A 23,098-nucleotide genomic window follows, 5' to 3' on the forward strand; every position below is an offset into this window, starting at 1 on the left:
GGACATTTGTTGTCTTTGTCCCTAGGGAAGACAAAAGAAGGGGTCCCCTACTCTCTATTGGTGCTGTTGGATCTCCCATATGGTACTTTATACCACCCTCTTGCTGCCAACCCAAGGATAAAGTTAGTTCCAGAAAGCACCACCAGGAGATGGCAAGAATTGGGTTTATACATTTGAGTGTGTTATACAAATATTTTTTTTTCTTCCCCACCTCCAAATATTTTGATCAAGACTAAGAATAGTTTTTGAAACCAGTTTATAGATGGAAAAGAAATGACGATGGTCATATGTGTTGATACATTCTCCAATCCCCTCATGGGGAAGAAAGGGACCCAGAGCCATTACTATGGTAAGTGTACAGGACCCATTCCAGGGTGGGAACACCCTTGGACTTGACAGCTCAGCCTCAAACTGGGAATAGCACGCTCTAACAATACCACACTCTGCAGTCAGCTTACAGTAAGGGGGGAATAGATTCTTCCCCACGTGTACACAGGCAAACCTGGCACAGTGATAGAGATGTGCTTTAGAGAGAGAAAAGTACATCGCAGGTGTTAATAACATTGACAAAAGTTGTAGCCAAGCACATCCAAACGCCTGTCCAGCTTGAAAATGCCTCTCAGCCGTCTCCAAACAGACTCCGGCAAGCAGACTCCAGCAAACAGCGGCAAAAGCGAACGACGGCCATTGTGAGGTGAGGATGGAGCCGGAAGCCAGGGCCAGGGCCTGCCAGTCGCCCTCGGCTCACAGGCCGATACAGAAATCGGCACACAATAACAATGTGGACTGGATCGCTGGAGGTGTGGGTGTGGGTGCGGGGAGGATGCATGGAAGCCATCTTAGCTGAGCTTCTCAGAACTGAAGGGGTTGCCCAAGCATTGAGTCAGGGACTGAACCGAGAGGCAAAAATGTTCCTTCCACTGTCTGTGAAACTGATGGATCAATCTACAAAGCAATCTGCACGTTAGGGGCGGAGTTATGCCCTCTCCCAGTTTTGTACTCCGAGACCGCCATCTTCAGTACCTCAGAATGTGAATATATTTGTACATGAGCACTTAAATTATATTCATAGTTATTAATCGTGATCATTGAATTTATTGGAATGAACTCTAACCCATACCTGATTTTAAATTTCTTGAGACAGAGTCTCGTGTAGCCCAGGTTAGCCTCAAACTAGCTATGTAGTTGAGAGTAACCTTGAAGCTCCGCCTGCCTCTGCATTCCAAGTGTTAGGATTACAGATGTGTACCGCCACCCCTGGACTCTACGGTGTTGGGGGTCAAATCCAGAGTTTCATGCATGCTAGACCAGAATTCTGCTGAGTTATCTCCCCAGCCCCTGGTGTGTCCTTTTAAGAGGTAATTTGGATATGCAAAAAAAAAAAAAAGCCTCAGGTGTACCCCATGAGCATACAACAAGAAGACTGCCATCTGTAAGCCAGGAGCAGATGCCTCAGAGATCAGTCCTCTGACAACTTGATCTTGAACTGCTGGCCTCCTCCATGCTGATTGAGTCCATGTCCTCCTGTAGGCACCAGCTGTGTGGTTTCCGGTGCCATTTGCCAGAGCTTGCAAGTCGCCCGCTGTGGCTTTGTATATTCGGGTACATTTGGCATCTTAAAGGGAACGAGGCGAGAGGAAGTCCAGCAAAAACACACCGCATAGAGAATGCTACCTTGACTTGCCTCTCAGAACTCTCAGGATGGTCCAGCTGAGCTGACACCCGGAGAACTATGGGGGTTTCATGGTCTTCTCAGTAGCGCTTGCAATTTCCCAGCTCAGCGATTCCGTCAGGAAAGCAGTTGTCACATTGTCTGGCATCGTGGAGGCATGTGATTTGCCCACATATGCCATGAAACTGGGAAGCAGATGCTTCCCCATATTCGGATTAAGTTGGCAACCCCCAAATGTTCACAGGCATCCTCGGCAAAGCAGCTGGGTCATCTGGAGTCTGGCTTGTTTGGGCTCAAAACGCACTGCGTCATCAAATCGCGTCATCAAATGCAGCTCACAGCTATGGTGGTACAGAAACCTGTCTACACGATTCGATCTTAGAGAATTGGATAGAAATATGGTCCCTGAAAGCCAGGGACAATGCCCCCAGGGTTGGACACAGTGCTTGGCGCTCTGAACACAAAACCGTCAAATTCTTGAGTTCTCATTATCAGTCACTTCTTTGGGTTAAGGCATCAAAAGACCCCATGAAATAGCTTGTCGAGGGATCATGTGTATTAAGACATCTTCCGCCATTAACACCTTTGTGACATCATTGGCACTGCTGAATACTTATCTTAGTCCCTGACCAGGGCAGCTGTGTTCTGGAAGGATGAAAATCGGGAATGGTCCAGAGCCTGGGGGAGGGGTGGGGTGGGGCAGTGCTACACAGAGAGATGTGTTTTGTGGATGACATAAAAGGAACAGTCGGCTTGAGGTTTCTGAGCCAGTTAGATCACTGGAGCAGAGTCACCTTTTGGTCTCACAGTCCAGCTCATGGATGGAGAGCCAGGCTTGGAGGCAAGCCTCCAAGTCTGGCTTTGTCTGTATCAGAAACTTGGCAACTCCAGACTGACCTTGGCTAACCCGGAAGTGCAGGAACAAAACTCAACTAGAACATAGGCATCTTCCGGCACAGCACTGCTTGGGCTGCTGTGGCTTCCCAGGAGCCCGTGGCTATGATTGGCACTCTAGAGGCAGGGCTTCAGCCATGCTCTCAGCCAATCAGCATGCCTCTGACTCCAGTCTCTGATGCCCACCGAAGGAAGAGCTAGCTATTCTGGGTGTAGGGAGAGGATGTGGTCAAGTAACAATGGCTAAGCAGGGAACAGCTTGGGCCTCGGCTCAGGGGGAGAGGGAAATGCTGTTGAGCCATCCAAAAGTTCAGGTGGGGAGGACGCTAGGGCTGGCTCAGCAGGGAGATGATGACATCTGGTCATAGTCTGGGCACTTGAGCAAAGCTGGGTAGTTACTGTTCATCTGTAGGGAGGCATCACTGGAGATGTCCGAGGGGCTGCGGCCCCGGATCCAGGCATCTGGATGTAGAAACTGGCCAGAGTAATCAGAACAGTTGCTCAGCCGTGGCCGGTAGAAGCCTGGGTGGGGCCTGTACATGTCCTCAGCAGTATACCTCTTCATAAACAGATACACAGACATCACCCCAGCACTCTGCGGTGAAAGAGAAGCAGAGGAGAGCTCACTGATGGGGGGAGGGGGGTGCTTCTTATGATGTCCCGGCTGTGTCTTCCTGGGACACAGCCACGGACCCTCTCCAGTGGGAGGGCCAGTGCGAGCGCGGCAGGAGTGGTCCCTGGGAACCTCCAGGATAGAAGAGACCCAGGAAAGCCAGGGAGGGGTACATTCTGGGGGAGAGCAGTAGAGTGGATGGGGTGGTCCAGGATGCTGTGGGATGCTTCCCTCCTCCCCTCCAGGTAGGGCAGTGCCAATCTGGCACAGGGCAGTATGGGGCAGGTTACCTCTGTTAAGAGGAAGGAGATGGCAGCAAAGGCAAACGACCATCCATATTTGTAGTTGAAATAGGTCTCTGCATCCTTGGTTCTGTTGAGCATCTCGTCATTGATGCTGGAGATGTACAGCACCAGGCCCACCACAAGAGAGAGGCCTGGATGAGGGAAGGGGAGGGAAGGGCACGCTCAGCCTGGAGTTTCATATGTATTGCCAATATGGTACCCACTGAGAACAAAGCCTTCAATTTGGAGTTCAAAAATGAGCATGATTCCCCTGCCCCACCCAATTGACTCTGTCTACACCAGCATCTTCTAGGTGGTGAACAGGTGCAGGCAGAATCTCCCTGTCCAACCATTCTCCTGAGCCAAGACACAGCTTAGTGACTGATACGCCTACCTCGGTCACACACACCCTCCTGGGTATCCTTGTTCACTGGTCCTCCTCCGGGGTCCCGCTACTATACTGTCCTACAAAGCATTGCTATGACCCTGGGATGTGAACCCTGAACTGCCAAGTGGATTTTTATTAATCTAAGGACTAAGATAAGGCTTTTCAGCAGGGCCCCTAATCCCTGTCTCCAGCAGGGGGTGGAGCATATCTCTCTGGACTCCGCCAGTGTGGCCCGGGGCCTATGCAGACCGTCTGGATACACTGTGCATCCTCTCTGAGATCTGCAGCCAGGAGATGTAAGGGAAGCCAGTTCAGATCCTAGCCAGCAGCGAATCAGGAAGCCACTGGGACCCTGAACTCCAACTGCCACTGTGTACACGACTGCTTCAGGCAACAGTTTCATCCATTAGTGAGTGTAATTGAGTCAAGGCACAATTAATTACTCTACGTTGAGCTGTTATTTCATTCCATTCACATTATTCTATGAAACCGGGCCTCTCCAAGGATGGATGTTAAAGGGAGACAGGTGTGATTCAAACCTTCCTCTGTACTTATCTCAAGCGTGAGTCACTGCTGTCCCCAAATGTCCCTCTGTTATGATCACGAGCCCACTTCATGTATATCAGTTCTGTCCTAGACTTAAGATCTTGTGATTCACTCATGTTGGAGTCTCAGGCATCCTGATCTCCAACATCTTGGCTGCTCTAGAGTTCACACAAGGAGAAGTGTATAGCTTGGTCTCCAGTTTGTCCCTCTCTGGCTAGGTGGAAAACCACTGTACCATGTTGGGCTGGTGATATTGTTGTTAGAAGAGTGAAAGGCTGGATGGAGTAGGGCAGGGAATGCACAACAGGTGAGCGGAATAAAAATTAGATGGCTAGAGGAGTCTCTCTCTCTCTCTCTCTCTCTCTCTCTCTCTCTGTGTGTGTGTGTGTGTGTGTGTGTGTAAGGAAAGAGTGAGGAAGAATGATTTTAGGGAGTCAGATAATCTGTCAGCTGGCACAAAGATTATGCTGACATGGAAATGGGGGAAAGATCCTAAAAGAACTAGTGAGACAGTTGGTGGTAAGGATGCCTATGGCAGAGAATCATGTTTTATTCTCATTTATCTTTTCATCCATCTTTCCATCCATCCATCCACCCATCCATCCATTCATCTACCTACCCATCCATCCACTCACCCACCCATTCACCCACTCACCCATCCATCTACCAACCAACCAACCCATCCATCCACTTATCCACCACTCACCCACCCATCCATCCATTCATCCATCCATCCACTCACCCACCCATTCACCCACTCACCCATCCATCTACCAACCAACCAACCAACCAACCCATCCATCCACTTACCACCACTCACCCACCCATCCATCCATTCATCCATCCATCCACTCACCCACCCATCCACTCACCCACCCATCCACTCACCCACCCATCCACCCACTCACCCACCATCTATCAAGCAACCAACCTATCCATCCACTTACCACCACTCACCCACCCATCCATCCCTCCACCCACCCACCTATCTACCCACATACCATCTATCCATCCACACATTCATCCTTCCATCCAGCCACTGTATCTATCCATACATTTCAAACCACCTACTCATCTTTTACCTGAGAATCAACTCTTAGACCTCTTTTTTCTAGTCAATCAGGACACCGAATATCAACACCTTGAAAACCAATCCATTATCTTTTAGGGTACAGGTCTCGGTGAGGTCACTGGGGAGAAAGCACCCATTTTATTCACCACATTCCTTTGCCTTCTCATAGAGTTCCCGTGTGTAAACTCATCATGATTCACACTTGCATCCCTAGGCTGATCCCTCTCAAATCTTTGTCTGTGATTTAGGTGATTCTATGAGCCCCAGACCCTGACATCTGGCAGCGTCTAGATACCTCTCCCTTTATGCCACAATGGAAGAATCAAACTCAGTTTCCCACACTGATCGTACAACCTTTGTGCAAAGATGTTTCTCTGTCTGTGATTCCTAGATCATGGATGTAACATCCACTTGATGTGCAAGCAAGCAAATGGCTCTCATCCTTGATGTTTCCCTTGGGAGCCTGGTCCTGTCGAGTTTACCTTCTGAATGACACACGATCCTTCCCACTTTCTGTTGCAGCATCAACCCGGTTTATGCCACTGTTGGCCATCCCCTGTGCATGGTAGCTGAGGGATCTACCCGGGCTCCTTGGCTCCTGCCTCACTTCCCTTCCTCACACTGTTCCTAACAGCAAGTAGTCTAACATCCAATTACGATGTCATTCCTTGGCTCAAATTCTTCTAAAGTCTTCTCATAAAGTTCCAGATCTTAAGACGGTTTGGGTGTCTCTATAATCTTGCTTCTCAACACGTTTCCTCAGCCCCCGGAGACTCCATGAGAGTTTCCCACGTTTGATGCTATTTCTTCCTCTAGCCCCTTCCCTCCCTGCAACCTAAGTTGCCTAATTCCTATTAACTCTTTAGGTCAACTTCTCTAGTTTTCCTTGACCAGCAAACACCTTGTTCTGAATTTTAGCTATGTTCTCGGTCCCCTTGGCAGTTCCTGGCGCCTCCTGTACTGGTCCCCTCCACTCTGGGTTCCCGTTTCCAGTCTACATGTTTCTAACTACCATGACACTGACCTTTCTATAGTCAGTGATATAGAACACGCTCTGATAGACATCGTGACTGACTGACTGACTGACTGACTGAATGAGTGACTGACTGAATGAAGTACAGCTTGGTGATATCCCACGAAGACATGTCTATGCTGAAGGGGTCTGGTGAACTCAGAGTATGGGGTATGGTTAGATCATGAAAGCAAGGAGTCTCTGAGGGTGGCTGAGGATTAGGGATGAAGGAACCTTTATTCCAAAGGCGGATGCTTTTATTTTCTACTGCCGTCTCCAAGAATGTTGCTCCTTTCAGACACAGGCATGAATGCTTACCAGCGGGAGCTAGAGAAGAAGTGTGCTGGTGTGTATTGTGAGGACAGCTAGGCCATCCCAGCCCCGCCCAGGGTGAGCCCATCAAGTCGCTTCAACTCCGAAGTCTCATGCACAGTTTTAGGAATGTCACATGGGTGGGTCTAAGGACATCAGGTCACTGGCTCAACTTGTTCCATGTCCAGTGTTGGATCACAGTTTCGAGTGGGACTTTCTGATGCAGAATGGCTCAGGAGCTAAAAATCAAAAGCCCAGGGCGTGTGGAGATGGGGTAGAACAGCTTACCGGATAGGATAAAGAAGATGCCAGAGACAAAAGCCAGTATGGTCCGGTGCGGACGGATGTGTCCGATGTTGCTCAGGATGAACCCGATGAACATGAAGAATAGGCTGACCAGTGGGAACGGGGTGGCCGAGCGAATCATTTCTAATGCAGAGGGCAGAGGGACAGCCTGTCAGGCAGGCTACAGTGACCCTCCTTACTCTGTCTCATTCCAAAAAGTATGTTCCTGCAACGTCTACCAGTGGATGCTCAAAGCCCTACTCCCACACGAGTGGCCTAAGGGTCTCCTGGTGCTGGCAGGACTTTTGTTTCCAAGGTAAGACTAGAAGATCTGACTTCAACTCCCAACATGTTCAGAAATTTATCTCCCCTTTAGGCATAAGCTCAGGTCCTAGGAATCTATACTGCCTGTCTATAGGAGATCTGTGAGGTGCTTGGTCACATCACCCTGCCTCGCCTTCAAGAGAGTTCCCACCATTTCTAAGCCTACAGGGCATGCTCTGACTGTCACAGCAGACTGTGCTAGCCATAATTTAGAGCTGGCTTCAAGTCTGCAGGACCAGGGTGTTGGTTCTGTGCACATCAGGTAGTGAAGTATTTTGTATATCATGCATTACAGCTCTGTATCCAGAGGATCCCGGAACTTGCTCTCCTGACAGACCTAGGGAATGGATTGCATTGTAACATTGCAAGGTCACACTGAGGGTCAGAAGTCACTTCGATGAGGTTAAGGCCATAAAGTTAGTCTTGCCACAGTCCAGAGCGACTGCTTCAGTCTGGGGGTAAGTTCTCCTCCACTTCCTGGGGTCTGAATCATAGGGGCTCCAGTAATCTATCTTCACCCCAGAAAACTGAATGTGTAGGTCAAGTTCCAATGAGCTACACTAGTATAACCTGCTAAGGCCAAGGGCATGCTTTTCAGAAGATTCTGGATGTCTGACTCTCCCCTTAGTCTGGCTTTCTCTGTCCTATCAGTGGCACGGGTTAGAATGCTCTAGACACTCACTTAGAACATTGACTGTGGATTCTGACGTCATCTGGGAGTTCATGGGCATCACATACTCTATGGTGAAACAGCGTCCTCGCTCCTCACCTGTGGAGACAAGAAATTATTGCTATTCCCAGGTCCCGTTCCAACATGGATTTGAAGTTAGTACAATCCAAGTGTTTCCAGAATCTTTGGGCCTGTGTCTCTGTACCTGGGCTGGGTAAAATCTCTAGGTAAGTTTTCAGCCTGGATGGTGGCCCATAGCAGAAGTGGTGTCTTTTTCTGGAGTAAGGGTAGAAGCAGGGGAAGGGGTCAGTGCTAGGAGCTCTGTGTCCAGCGAACATCTGGTGCCATCGGTTGCTTTGACTAATGACGGTACATGGCCATCTCAGATGCACGAGTGCAGATTTTGTGCAGTAACCTTCCACAGCCTTCCACAGGGTCAACCAGACCCTGGTGGCCTCAAGACTCTGCTTCAGGTTAAGCAGAGACAGATGCCACAGCATCTGGAGCAGTGGCAGATGAGATCTGAGTTGGATGCTGTTCCTAAAGCAGGCTCTACAAAATGACACAACGTAGCCAGGCTGGAGCTGACCTTTCTGCTATACCCAATTCAACTCTAGCCTGTCCACCAGAGCCCTAGCACCAAGATGGGAGAAAGAGCTGGGGGAACAAACCGTATCGCTTCTCAATGCACACACAGGTTCCGGGATCCCACAGAAGAAGCTTAAGGTCCATACTGTGGTTATGCTGGTCAGAACAGCTTTCACAGGTCTCACAGGACATGGGGCTCTACTCTTGTGTAGGGTGGAACCAGGCTGTGATAAAGGCCTCGAGGACAGGACCCTTAGTGCACCAACTCACTCGGTTCCAGAGAATCCCCAGTGAGCTGAAAATCTACAACCTCCCACAGAGCTGGAAGGACGCACATTTGTGTTTTCTTTGTGGGGCCATTTTGCAAATGAGGAACAGGAAGCTGCTGAACCTGTCCTGTTCCTTAAGCCTGTGGATGTCAGTGAAGTAGAAGTCTAGATGCACTCGAGCTGCCAGACTCCTCACTTCCGCCGTTTGCAAAGTGGCAATAATAAGTCCGCCTTGCAGTTTCATCGGGAAGATTATGTGCGATCAATAACTTGAGGCACTAATGAAAGGGTGATTTAGATCCGTGAGGTGCCATTCAGTGCTGGGAGACAGGCAGGATGTGGGGAAGCCAGGATCGCATGGATCTTTTAGGAGGAAAGCAAGCCCCGGGTCCTGAGAGAGCTTGCTCAAGAGGACATTGTGAATCTGGGTCTGCGTTTGGGTCTGTGGTCTGGTGGCTGCTTGCACCTCTGCCCAGCGGCAGTGGAGACTGTCATGGTGAACTGTCTCTGGGCACCTCCTGGGTGTCTCTAAGTAGGGAGTGACCCCCTTGGGCAGGTATTCCCCAGAACAAGACTGTCCTTACCTGCGAGGAAGCAGACCCGCCAGAGGCCCGAGTGCAGGGACATCTTGACCTCCGTGCTCTGGTTCTGGGGAAGGATTATGCCTTCTTCCAAGTACAGCCAGTAGTCCGTGCTGACCGCGATGCCCAGCAGGCCCAGGCCACAGACAGCAAAGACACTGCTCAGCAGGGTCAGGGCCTTCCTCCCACAGGTGCTCATCTTCCTGGATGGTGACTGGGCAGCAAGGAGTGCTGCCTCACAGAGGGCAGAATGGGCTAGGGGGAAGAGAGAGAGCAAGCAGGAGGTGAGGAGCGGTAGCTGAAGTCAGTCTGCTCTGGGTCAGTGGATGAGTAAGAACAGGTAGGCCACTAGTGTCCAGACCATCTTCTCTTAAGGGTGACCCTCTCCCTTTGCTCCTCGGGAACTCACAGCATTCTCTTAAGGCTTTTGTATCTGTCCCCTTGTCTTCTGAGTTCCCTTTACTACACATGACCATTCATCCATCCATCCATCCACCCATCCATCCATCCATCCATCCATCCATCCACTCATTTGTTCATCTGTCTACCCACTCACCCAGGCATCCATCAATCTATCCATCTACCCATCCATCCATCCACCCATCCATCCATCCATCAACCCTGATTAGATTTTGAGCCAATGTGGTGTGGAAACACACCTCTGGGTATGCCGTAAGGTTGTTTCCAGAAAGCCTTAACTGGCCTAACAAGCTCTCCCTTAAGTTGCTTTTGCCATGCATTTTGTTGCAGAAATGAAGAAAGATACTGATATGCAGAGAAAGCTCAGAGTGTGACCTGAGCCCAGAAGAAGGCAGACAGAGCCACCTCTGAAAGATTTAAGCCTAGGGTGACAGGGAAAGGGTTGAACCTATAGCAATCCTGCCCCAAGGTTCCCATGGTGTGGTCAACTTTGAGTCTACCAGGTATAGGACCCTATCAGGGACAATGTCATGCCTTTGCTGAGATCTAAGCATACATGGATGCCAAGACAGCTGAAAAGCATCAGAAACCAGGTTTGGCTGTGAAGTTGAGGTCACCACAGAGTATCAGGGGAGAGGACATTAGTGCTCTTTACCTGGAAGGGGCCTCTCAGACCCTGAACCCACAGCAGCAGCCCTACCCTAGCGACTGACCGTGGGAGAGCTGGGAGAGCCACAGAATGGGCCACATACTAGAGGAGCGTAAAGTCTGCAAGATGGGAGTGTGGATTGGGGAGGCTCTACAAGCCTTGCTGTATTGGCTTTGACAAGGACGAGGAAGGTAAAATGCCAAGTCTTTCTCTATGCAGTGCGGTGAGGTTTAGAGCAATCATCCTGTGGAATACTCTGGGGGTGGGGGAAGGCATCAGGAGGCACTGTATCTTGGTTTTGAAGAATTGCATTGCATGACAACCACTTTAGTTTCACTTACTCCACATTTCCCCAGACTTATTTGGCCACAAAATGAGGGCTCTGGGAAACCCTCTTTGGGTCTATGCTGCTCCTCCTCAAGACTAATAAGACCTGTTCTGCCTCCCCCCACCCCCGAACTGCTGGGAGATTAACTGCCACGGTGGACAGGACTGTGGTCTGCACAAGGCAAAGCCGGACCTGGTGCAGGGTGCTATTATTCTGTAACAATGCAATAATGCCCCGCTTTTCTCAGAGCAGACAGATCAGGGCATCTGAAATACGACAGCCATTGCCCGGCTGGAGCTGAGCGGCCAATTTTAATGTTAAGCTTGGCAGCGATGAGAACGATTTGGGTCTTAGAGATTTGGAAAGATGAAAGCGGAGAGGAGATTGGATCAGAATCAGTAAAGCAAAGCATACAAGAAGAGGCTGAATGTGACCTTGTCTGAGGACAGGACAGGAACGGGCCCTGAAGTTTGGAGTCTCCTCAGGCAAACCCCAAGGGTCTCCTCCCTTTCTGAAGAACAGGGCAACCATACAGCAGGTGAAAAGGCAACACTTTTAGCAATTGCTAACGTATTTATGTGTTTATTGTGGCATCATATCTATTTATAAAATACCCACTAACTGTTAACTATAGCACAGAGAGCCCTCACCAAGCCTTCACAGTAGCCCATGAATAAGTACTTAACATTGATTTCATATCACAGATGGGGAAACTGAGGCTTCGAGGCGTCAAGCAGCCTACAGGATATCCTAGGAGGCAGATTGGATTGAAACCAGGTCTAATGCCAAACTCTGGGCCTACACTGTATGGTTTTCTACTGGAGAAATGAACAGGCCCAAGGAGTGTTGGGTGGCAGAGAAACGCGAAAGGAGGGTGTTGAGGAATCTAGGAATGTGTAAGACATGGGTCTTTAGAAACTAGTCTAAGTGACCAAGTATTACATAAGAGTAGAGTGACAAATGACTTGGGGCTTCCTATGGGGTGCCTCTGGGGTATATAGCTTCTGGTATCATTTCCATGGTAGACCGCTGTAACTCAGCCCTTCTGATTCTGAAAAAGTACATTGTGAGCAACGAGGCTAATATCTCCCTCTACCCCCATGTCTGCCAATCAGGTTCTAGAAGGTGGAGAAGCCTGAGATGACCCAGTCTGCTACTTCTGAGGAACAAAAAGTGCAAAATATCAATATATAGACCGATCTTTTAGGGGAGTTCTGGGGTTCAAAGTCAGCTTCTCAAGTTAGCTTTGTAAAGGTGTTCCTCATCACACCCTCTCCCTTGCCCCGAGTCTGTGCTTCTGGTGTCTGCTTCTCTGTCTCCTGACTCTCATCCCTCTACAGTCAGACCATTTTTTCCCCCTGATGGGAGAGTAGACAATTTGTGTAAGTTGCTGCCACATGAGAGATGTCTACCTTAGAATGTTCAAATAAGACTATACCTTCAGCTTGCCCACGTGAACGCTTCACAGACTCAGATGATGCTTCAGGTCATAAGGTTATGTGTGATTTGTGTTTTTATACATTTCTATGCGCTACACAGCTTCTAAAAGAACACACATTATTTCTATAGCCAATGGAGGAGCAAGAAATTAAAGACTAGTGACATCAGTTCTCTGGTCACTGCTGTCAGAAAAATGAGGGGTGCTGGCTCACTCCTGTGTCAAGAATATCATGATGCAATGACATCCTTTAGAAACTGGGGCCCCTGGAGCATGGTGGTTTTGCACGGTTTATGACGATTACTTGTGCCATTACCTCTAAGTATTAGCTTGTTAGCGATCAGGAATTAACGACCACTAATGATCCGTGACTAGCAATTAGAGAGAAATGTCTTGCAGAGATTAAATCACTAATGGTACATTTCCCTGCCCAAGCCAGTCATGAAAGACTCTGGGATGGAGTGCACAGGGACTTGGGGGTAGGTGAGGTACTAGGTATAAAGGATTGTGGGGGGAAATGGATGGGGTTCAATTGGAGAACAGAGGAAAGTCAATCAAATGAAGACACCCAGGGTCAATGCCCAGTTGGTTCAGAGGAACGCCAGAAGAGCTTCAATGAAGGGTGTGGGGAGTAGGGACTGTTGACAAGGTTTTGGAGCTCCTTTTAGCTGGTCGACTGACTAAACACCGCTGTGGCTGGCAGTCAGCAGGACAAAGTAGCCAGAAGGCTCCTGGTGGGTCCTGATCCTCGCCTGCTTTCTACTAGAACATCCCCATTATTTTCCAGGGGAATTAAAAACTGACCCACAGGGGTTGGAGAGATGGGTCAGCATTAAAAACACTTACTGCTCTTGAAGAGGACCTGGGTTCTGTTCCCAGCACTCGCATGGGGACTCACAACAACCTGTAACTTCAGATTTAGGGGATCCACTATCTTCCGGCCTCTGCAGACATCAGGCATGCATGCAGGTGATGCAAAATACCTTCATGCAAGCAAAACATTCATGCACATGAAGTAGAAATGAAATCTTTTTTTTTAATGGTCATAAATTATTTGTAATTCTTTGATCTCACAGAGATCCACCTGTCTGCCTCCTGAGTGCTGGGGTTAAAGGTATGCACCACCACCACCACCTCTTGGCTAATTATTCGCATCGAGAAGTGGGAACTGTGTTTCTTTTCCTTAAATCTAGACATGTTTGTGACTGTTCTGATTAAGAAAGTACACAAGAATGATGCTAGGGGCCTTTTGGGCCATGGAAAGGCACTGGATTTCCTCTGGAGCTGCCTCTGGGAAAGTAGCAGTCGTGCATGATAACCAACCTAAGGTCACCATGCTATAGAGTGGGCTTTCTCAACCTACCTTGGGGATGGGAAAGTATTTGCTGTGAGGGCCAATCATAAACGTTGTAAGATGCTTAGGAACACCTTATCCTTCGATCACCAGACGCCAGTGGTTCCTGCGTCCCGGCTGATGAAAATGCTTCTCTACAGGGAAAACAAACCCCACCTCACTGGGACCCACTTACAGGCTAGCACAGATGCTGTGACTGACACTGGGCAGAGCTCCACACCAGTGGCCAGCATGTGTTACCTAACAGATATCATCAACCCTCCTCTCTCACTTCCACAGCAGCCAACTGAATAGGCCTTTATCCTACGGAGAGCTGAACTGCTCTGTGTAATGACACTGGAAGTCTTCATGGTGGAGAAAGTGGCGTCTCTAAAGGGACAGAGGAAGAATATCCAAAGGGACACAGAGTGTCGCGTACCAAGCACATAGGGGCTCAGACGGGACCGTGTCTCCTGAAGCCTAGAGACCTCAGGAGCATCCTGGGCTTCTCTTATCCCAAATATCCTCTGTCTTGGTTGGAGACACCACCTTCCACCAATTGGTCAAACAGCTTCTGGCTGAGGAACTGCCAAATGGCTGGTTCTCCCTGCTGGCTCTGTCAATCTCTTTGTTATGTTGTGGATGCTCTTGTTAGGAGTTGAGAATTGCTGGGTAAGGATGTACTGTCCTTCAACAGAAAAGGACCCAAGGAGTGTGCTTTCCGAATTTTAGCACAGTTTATTCTGCGACTAAGCCATGACCAGCTTGTCTGCCAGGAATTAGGGCTATGGAGTAGAGGATATAGAGCCCAGTGTCACACAGTGTCCCTAAGCCTCACGGAGTGGAGGTTGATGTGTATTAAAACCCCTCCCACCCTTGGTTTGGTAAGAGGTGGTTAATCAGTGGGTTTTCACAGAGAGGAGGAAGCGTTGTGAGCTGATGCTCATCGCCCATAGACGTCCAGCTGGGGTCAAGTGACCACGACTTTGTTGAAGGTCCAGCAGGATGCCTTATGAATGTTCTTCACTGTGACCTGATGGGATGTGGAATCATCTAGGGATCAGACCTCTCTGCACGACTGTGAGGGAGGGCGTTTCCAGAGACCTTCACTAGTACCATAGGCTGTGCCCCACACTGTGAGTTAAAATAAACCCTCCCTCCCTTTAGGCATCTTGTTATAACAGTGAAAAAGATTGAACTGATGTATATCAGTGTTACTGCCTCTGCAGAATTTCTCTGGACAGCTTAGAATTTTCTCTACGTTAAAAATTGGGATCACATTACATACGCCTCATGTGTATACAGGGTAGCTTGATGTTGTTTTACTTAACATTGCCAACATTCTGCATATTTTTAATAGCTTCAGAATGTATATTCCCTGACTCGCATATGCTCAAGGCGAGATAGCCATTTCCCCACTGCAGGATGGTTATTTTCAAATCTGTCCTTATTACAAAAATCAATGAATAAATTTACTTATCTCTAAATATCAAGGGGGACATTTGCAAGTATTTATCCGGGATAAATTCCTACAAGAGGGATTTTTGGAAGGGAAGAAACCATCTTAGCAGTCTTAAAAGTGCCAGCAGACCTACCCTGAACGTTTCCACAGGCCCTGTCATACTCAGAGTTCCACATGTCCCCATAGTGAAAAGTCCTCCCCTGGATGACTCGACCCAGAACTTGGCCTCTGGGCTCTGCTCAGCTAATTCTGTCTGGTGCATTGATGGGATGCGTCAGAATAAGGATTCCACACTACCCTAGATGATCTGGGAAATTTCTAGGCTCACCATGGAACAAGCAACATGTCTTCCGTCAGTGCTAATAATAGGTTATCCAAATGTCTGGGTGTTGAAGGTGGAGCTCTCTGGGAGGTGCAGAACTGTTAAGAAGTGGAGCCTAGAGAGGTCTTTCAGTGATTGGGGTTGTGGTCCTGAAGGGGATACAGGACCCCAGTCTCCTTTTTCCTTCTCTTTGAGAAGAACTGCACATTCTACCACAATATGTTGCTTCACCACAGGCCCAGAGTAACAAAGACAAGCGTTTATGAACCAAAATCTTCAGAATGTTGAGCCAAAATAACCGTTTCTAAAGAGAAAGGATTGATCAACTTTGGTATTTGTAAGAGTGACAGAAAACTGTCAGACAGGATCAATGGCTTGGTCAATATTCCTGGCTTAGCAATCATGAAAGTATCACCAGAACTACCCTGATCGATATACTTTTGAGGATGTCACCACAGACACAGATATCCAAGTCAATTATATTGGAAAAAAAGCAGTATTAAAAACAATCCCCAGCTCCGAAAAAAAAGAATTAAAAAAAAAAATCCAGCCAGGCATGGTGGCTCTTGTCTAAAGAAAGTCCTAGCACTGGGGAAGATGAAGCAGGAGGGTTGGCATGGATTTGATGCTACCCTGTGAATTCTAGGCTAACCTGGGCTACAGTGCGAGACCCTTTCTCAGAACCAAGCCTGTTTAAAAGAAGACAATCCAAGGGTTGGTATAAGTGGTTTGGTGCAAAAAATATCCAAACACGAGTAGCAACAAAATAAAAAGGTTAATAATATATGGAAAACTACTGTCTGTGTAGCAACAGAATAGGAAAGTGTTGGAACTAATCTGTAAGTTATGTGCTGGTGCTATGAAAAAAAATACAGGGCAGGCTCAGTGCACATACTCATTTGTTTCTGTATTGCTGTGATAAATTCTGTGACCAGTAGCACCTGGGAGAGAAAGGGGTTTGTTTATTTCAGCTTACAACTCTCTCAGGACATGCTTCATCACTGAGGGAAGCTGGGGTTGGAGCTCAAGGCAGGAACCTGGAGGCAGGAGCTGAAGCAGAGGCCATGGAGGAGTGCTGCTTACTGGCTTGCTTGCTCCTCATGGCTTGCTCAGACTGCTTTCTTCTAGCACCCAGGATCACCTACCCAGGAGTGATACTATCCACATCAATCATTAATCAAGAAGGATTTGTATCAAGTTGACAAAAGCTGACCAGCACAGTAAGGTCCTTGTGTGAGCTTAAGGACTTGAGTTTGGGTCACCAGACCCCATGTAAAGCCAGATGTGCTTGCACATCTGTAGTCTCTGAACTCCTGTTATGACATAGGAAGTAAACACAAGAGAGTCCCTGGAAAGCTTGCTGGCCAGGTAGCCTGGTGTACCCAGCAGTAATGAGACCTTGCAGCAAACAGAATGGAGGGGAGGAGCCCAGGGGCCCTCTGTCATGTGAATACCTACGCTCACATATTTACACACACACACACACACACACACACACACACACACACACACACACGCGCGCGCGCGCGCGCTTTAACTTTATTGACAAATATAAACAATATCGATAGAATATTTTATATAGAAAAACGATTTCATAAGAAGTCTCCTCCTAAGTTAATTATGAGTTCAATGCATTATTTTTATTATTACTTTAAAATGTACTTGTTTTTCTTTTATGTGTAGGAATGCGTGCGTGTGTGCCACATATATGCTGTATCTGCAGAGGCCAGAAGAGGGCGCTGTGTCCCCTGGAGTCACAGGTGTTAGGAGCTGAGGCTGAGTCCTCTTCAAGAATGGCAGGTGTCCTTAACCACTGAGCCACCTCTCTAGTCCCTACAGGGAATTCTTGAGGCAATGTCATGACTCTGGGCTTAGCCTAGAGGGGGAACGCTTGCAAGCAGCCAGGGGTTTATTTTAAGGATGAGGACACACGAGTGGGGAATACCAGGCAATTATCCGCATGATGGAGCTACCGTGATGAAAACAGTTTGATTCTGCTGAGGGGGGAAACAGCATCAGTGGAAATTTAAAAAGCTATTTTTGGCTGTGATTAAGTAGCTTGTTAAAAATAGACATTTCCGGCTATGAATAACTAGCATAGATTAGACACATCCTCCCGCTGAAAATAACTACAAGAGTTGGGTTCAATATAAAATAAAAATAAAAAATTTTGAAGATGTTGGATAGTAATCAAGAAAACCAGTATTTCTTGGGTCAAAGGGTAAAGACAGAGGAGATACGCTGAGATGGGCCGGGTACGTTGTGCGGTTTTCCCGTTTAAAGCACCTGCCAGTTCACGGGGAGTTTGAGGCTGAGAGGCTGAGTCCAGGGCTGTACAGAACTTTCTGCTGCCTTTCTTATTGTGGGATCAGAACGAGAGCTCAGCTCAGCTCAGCAAGGAGGACAGGACTAAGAAATAGCCCAGACTTTCCAAAGCAGGACCTGGGAAGGAACGAATCTGCCTCTGCAAAGATTGAAAACCACCTTCCAACCAGCTCATCCATGACGGTGCAAGGGACAGCCATTGGGAGCGCCCATAGTTTTCCTATGTGATCCCAGGGAGCGCCTACAGTTTTCCTGTGTGATCCCAGCCCTCAGTGGAAAGTTAGCAGGCTTCAGAGGCTGAGACAAACATCAGATACTGAAATGAAGAAAGTCAGAATCTAATATGAGAACACTTTTAATGTTCTGAAACCAAGAATTCATCAGCGTGGACTTTTGTACCCAGATGAGATCTCCCTCAAAGGCAAAAACAGGAATTCCCTTAGGCAAACAAAGCCGGGAAATGTGTTACCCATTAATTTCTGTAAGAAATGCCAAATGAATTATTGTGTGTGTGTGTGTGTGTGTGTGTGTGTGTGTTCATATGTGTGTGTATATGTGCATGTGTACATGTTAAGGTGTAGAGGCCAGAGGTCAACCTTGGGTTTCATTTATATGAAGCCATTTACTTTGTTTTTGAGGCAGAACCCACTTTTTGTCTCTGTCTGTGGAAACTGTGTGGCTCCTTCATTTGATCTGTACATTTAATGCTATCTCCTGTCCTCGGCGACACGCGATGAGTTATTAGACAAACACATGTGCCCCTGGAGTTTTCTGTGTTGATGAATGACTCCCAGCACTGCCATCCTTGAAACATTGGCACAGACCTTCCTTTTGTGCTGCTAAGCCCCTGCTCAGCCACAGGGCGCCTCAGGGAATGTGGCTAGCATGAGAGACCCAGCAGAAGCCTCAGACCCATGAGAAGAGCCACCGCCCGACTTCTGTGGCAAAAGCAATGGGTCTTTATCTTATAGCTGTTTTAGAAAAGCCCCACACCCTTCAGGGGGAGCAACATCACACAATTATCTCCCTCCTTTAAATTAGATATGGTGGCGGCCACTGCAAGCTCCACAATTCATCAACGCGAAGCCTTAATTGTCGCCAATTCGAAGCCGTCTCCCGTGAACTTGCTAGCTCACACCCCCAGCAACACACGGCAGCATCCAGCGCCCGCTTCCCCCGTGGCTACGGGGTATGAGAAACGCCAGTGAGAAATGGAAAACAATTTCTGTACCCCGCGATTTAATGGGTGTAGACAGGAAAATGTGCAGACTTGATCTAATTCTGGTGACAACAGGCATCTATCAGATTCAGGCCGGCTGAGACCGGCCAGGCTACGCTGTTCACCCTTCCTCGGAACCCCAGCGGTGGGCTTGCAATCCTCTCTGCTGTGTGCAGTTCTGCCTCCCGCCGCCTGAGGTTTATTGGACCGGGACGTGTGCCAAGCACTGTTGGGAGCGGTGTGCACATGGTAACTCTCTAAACCCTCCAGGAACCCTTCGTCGTACAACACAAAGAGACGATGAAGACCGTGGAGCTTCACAGGCTGTTCAGCGTTAAAGGAGCTAACATGCATGGTCCAGGTCAATGAGAGACCCTGTCTCAAAACCAAGGGGCACAGTGCCTGAGAAAGGACACCTGGAGTTGACCTCTGACCTCCACATGAGCCCACACACACACACACACACACACATGCACATACACCTAAAGACATGTGCACCTGCATGCATACAAACATGCACACTCACACACATGTACACACACACCTGTACACGCACACGCAGAGTATGGCAATTCTAGCTCAGCGATATAATTATATACGTATCGTTTAGTATCTTTTTTATTACTCTCAGGAGAGGAAACAGGCAGCAATACTGTTCTCTTGTAATTATCTGCATAATTACTTCTGGTATATTTAAAATTATTTTATGGGGCTTAATAATCTTTTTCTTTCTTTCTTTTTTTTTTCGGAGCTGGGGACCGAACCCAGGGCCTTGCGCTTGCTAGGCAAGCGCTCTACCACTGAGCTAAATCCCCAACCCGGGGCTTAATAATCTTATCTAGCTTCATTTGCTTTGAGCGTCCTGGAAGGGGAGGGTCAGGTAGTCTAACAGTAAATGCTCTGTTTTGTGTTTAGCTGGGTTATTTTTAACCTTTCTGCCAGCTTCAGTTCCCACAGGTACCTTCGCTGGTTCTGAGATTCTTAGTGGGCGAGCGGTATCCCCCACTCCACCTTCCAGCCGTGTGTGTGTGTGTGTGTGTGTGTGTGTGTGTGTGTGTGTGTGTGTGTGTGTGGTGTGTGTGTGTGTCCGGGGTGAAAACACCTCTTACAGTTTTTTTCTCCTCTTGCTGTTTCCACGATGCTCTTCTATTTTAAAAACGTATTTTTTTATGTGCACTGGTGTTCTGCCTGCGTGTCTGTGTGAGGACATCAGATCCCTTGGAACTGGAGGTACAGACAGTGTGAGCCACCATGTGGTTGCTGGGAATTGAACCCGGGTCCTCGTGGAGAGCAGCCAGTGCTCTTAACTGCTGAGCCACGTCTCCAACCCCACCAGGATGCCCTTTTTTGTCTTTGCTTGCATTGTGTCTGGATGTGGTTGCATGATTCACCTCCACGATGGTTATTCCCACCCCTGCTTTTAGGTGCAGAGTTTGGGAAAACCCAGTGCAGCTAAATGTGTGTGTGTGTGTGTGTGTGTGTGTGTGTGTGTGTGTGTGTGACCTAGGATTTGAAACCAGCCCTGTGGTGCCACCAGCATTTGGGTTCTGCTGACCTCTGTTCATCCTAGCCTGGCTCCTGCAGAGGCCAGATGCCGTGTTCCACTTGGGTCCCCAGCTTGGGAATACTCTCCTGAAAGGCAGAGACTGCCTACTGACAGGCAGAAACTTTGACCCAATTCCCCTCACCACGGTCAGCGTCCTGCCTGGCATAAAAGCGCTGATGGCTTCGGTTTTTCCCTTAGGCTGACTGTCACTCAGGTGGTTGGACAAGTCAGATGCTTTCCTTATAAACGGTGATTGTAAAAGAGGAAAAGGAGGAAAGAGGGCAGAAGAGGATGAAAAGGAAGGGGAGAGGAGGAGGAGGAGGAGGTAGAGGTGGAGGAGGAGGAGGAAGATGATTAGAGTCTTGATTAGGAGGAGGATGATTAGCCTTGATGATTAGAGTCAATATGTTTCAAGATAAATCAATCTCTCTTTGTCTCTCTGTCACTCTGTCTCTCTCTGTGTGTCTGTCTCTCTGTCTCTCTCTATGTCTCTGTCTCTCTGTCTCTGTCTGTCTGACTCTGTGTCTCTGTCTCTGTCTCTGTTTCTGTCTCTGTCTCTGTCTCTGTTTCTGTCTGTCTGTCTGTCTGTCTGTCTCTCTCTCTGTCTCTCTGACAATCTGTGCCAATTTCTCTTTCTGAGGAGCTAGCAGGGAGTCCTGAGGCAGAAACCAGCCTGGCCTGGCTTTAGAGTCACTCCCAGCTCAGCCTGCTGTCCTCCTGAGAGCAAGGCTGTGTGTCTGCAGGAAGACTTCCCAGACAATCAAGTGTGGCCTTGCCTGCTACAAAGCAGGGCCACACAGCTATAAATACCTCCTCCAGCACGGCTTCCCTGCCTCCAGCCTATTTTACTATAAATCGGTGTGCTACGGTATGTAGGGCACATGCCCGAGCACCCCCTTCTCTCCACTGCTCTACATCCCCACCTTCTCCCACATGCTCCAGCTTCCCTCCATGGCCTTCAAGTGTCAGACAAAAAAGCTGCACAGGTTTCTAGGGGCTCAGGAACAACTCTCAGACTCAGTTTCCAGTCCCCAGAGGGCTGGTAAAAATAGGAAAGTGATGTTCCAGCCCCTCAGGCTGAGAACCTTGAGAGATGGATGAGAATGGAAAAAGCTTCCAGAAGATGCTGGGTCTCTCTATGGAGTGAGTTCTCGACGTGGTTTTTCTTTCCTTTTCCCATCCCTGTAACTTTAGATAAAAATGTGTCTGAGTAAACCCGGGGCCTCCAGTGGCCTGGTCTGGAGAATGTCCCCGAGATGAAGGAATCCCAAGGCCACAATGGGGCAAAACAACAAATCCATTGACTCCCACAGATCTGGAAGATGACCCCTTGGGATGCCTTGCCTGTGACCCATCTCTCCAGTCTGTGCCCTTGGCAGATACCTTTACACTTCTTGATGTACCCAGTTGCTTAGAGTCCTTTAACAGGCATCTTTATTTCTCCTCACTGTGTGACAGAATTAAAGGCCTGGGGGGCGGGGGGGGGGAGCGTGATGCAGAACCCAGATAGCAGAAGTGTTCACAGCTCACGGGCCTCCGGGTAACTCCTGATGACAAGGTGGGGGAAGGCAGGGGACTGCCCTCTTCCTCTTCCTCAGCTGGCAACACCATCTCACAAGTCCCTCTGGGCATCTGAGAGAATTGGTCTGGAAAAGGGTCTGCATGAAGGCAGGCAAGCGTGAAGCTGTGCCTCGTGCCTCGGCCCCAGGAAGGCCGTCTGGCTCCTACTTCTGTCCTAGCCAGGCCCCTCAGGCATCTCACTCAGCTTCTCTGTCTCATTGATGATTCAGGACCGACTCTCCGCACTGAGTCAGTATGAGATGCTCTCAGTAAACGGCAACCTTCACTCCTTCATCGGGAGAGGATATGGATGTTGCCCTTTGAGGCAGTGGGACAAGAAGGGCGGGTACAGCCATGCAACACCTGACTTTGCATCGAACAAGTCAGATACTAGTGTGGGACAAGACAGCCCAAGACTTTGCAGAGTGGAGCAGCACAGAAATCATCAGATAGAAAGGTGTGCTTTCCAAGGGGTCAACTGAGGAACGGAGAGTAAAGGCGTCATTGTCCCTCGCTCAGAGCCCATAGTCTGGTGGGATGGGACAGGACGGAACCTTCAGAGCAGTTGTCTCAAGAAGATGGGTCAGTGGGTAGAGTGCTTGCCATGCAAGAATGAGGAGCTGAACTGGCATCCACAGAACACAGAGAAAGCTGGGTGTAGTTGCGTGCATCTGAAATCCCAGCACTCCTACTACGAGACGGGAAATGGAGTCAGCCTGCTGGTCAACCAGCCTGGCTTCCATGGCAGCAAATAGGAGGTTGTGTCTCAAACAAGGTAACAGGCAAGGACCAATACCCTTGGCTGTCTCTGATTCCCATCTGCATGCTGAGGCACATGTATGTTCATACACATATGTAGAGGCACACATACCACACACACACACACACACACACACACACACACACACATTATTAAAATTGATTGTACCTGTGCCTGTATGTTTTTTAGTGTTGTGTGATGGTTAATATTGTCAACTTGGCAGGAA

At 48.6% G+C, this 23,098-nt stretch overlaps 1 protein-coding gene across 2 annotated transcripts in view; it reads right to left on the reverse strand.

Annotated features, from left to right (window-relative positions):
- Positions 1 to 239: 239 nt before the first annotated feature.
- The window catches only part of Cacng5 (calcium voltage-gated channel auxiliary subunit gamma 5), a 42,103-nt gene continuing 19,244 nt past the window's right edge, over positions 240 to 23,098 (reverse strand). For both annotated transcript variants that reach the window (XM_039085092.2, NM_080693.2), the window contains 5 exon segments: positions 9,514 to 9,765; positions 8,085 to 8,171; positions 7,082 to 7,222; positions 3,470 to 3,615; positions 240 to 3,161 (listed from right to left, as the gene is read on the reverse strand). In XM_039085092.2, coding sequence (XP_038941020.1) covers positions 2,904 to 3,161; positions 3,470 to 3,615; positions 7,082 to 7,222; positions 8,085 to 8,171; positions 9,514 to 9,709 — 828 coding nt within the window. In that variant the 5' untranslated portion in view covers positions 9,710 to 9,765 and the 3' untranslated portion in view covers positions 240 to 2,903.

This window comes from Rattus norvegicus, chromosome 10 (genome assembly GCF_036323735.1).
Source record: "Rattus norvegicus strain BN/NHsdMcwi chromosome 10, GRCr8, whole genome shotgun sequence".
In the NCBI taxonomy this organism is placed as follows: Eukaryota; Metazoa; Chordata; class Mammalia; order Rodentia; family Muridae; genus Rattus; species Rattus norvegicus.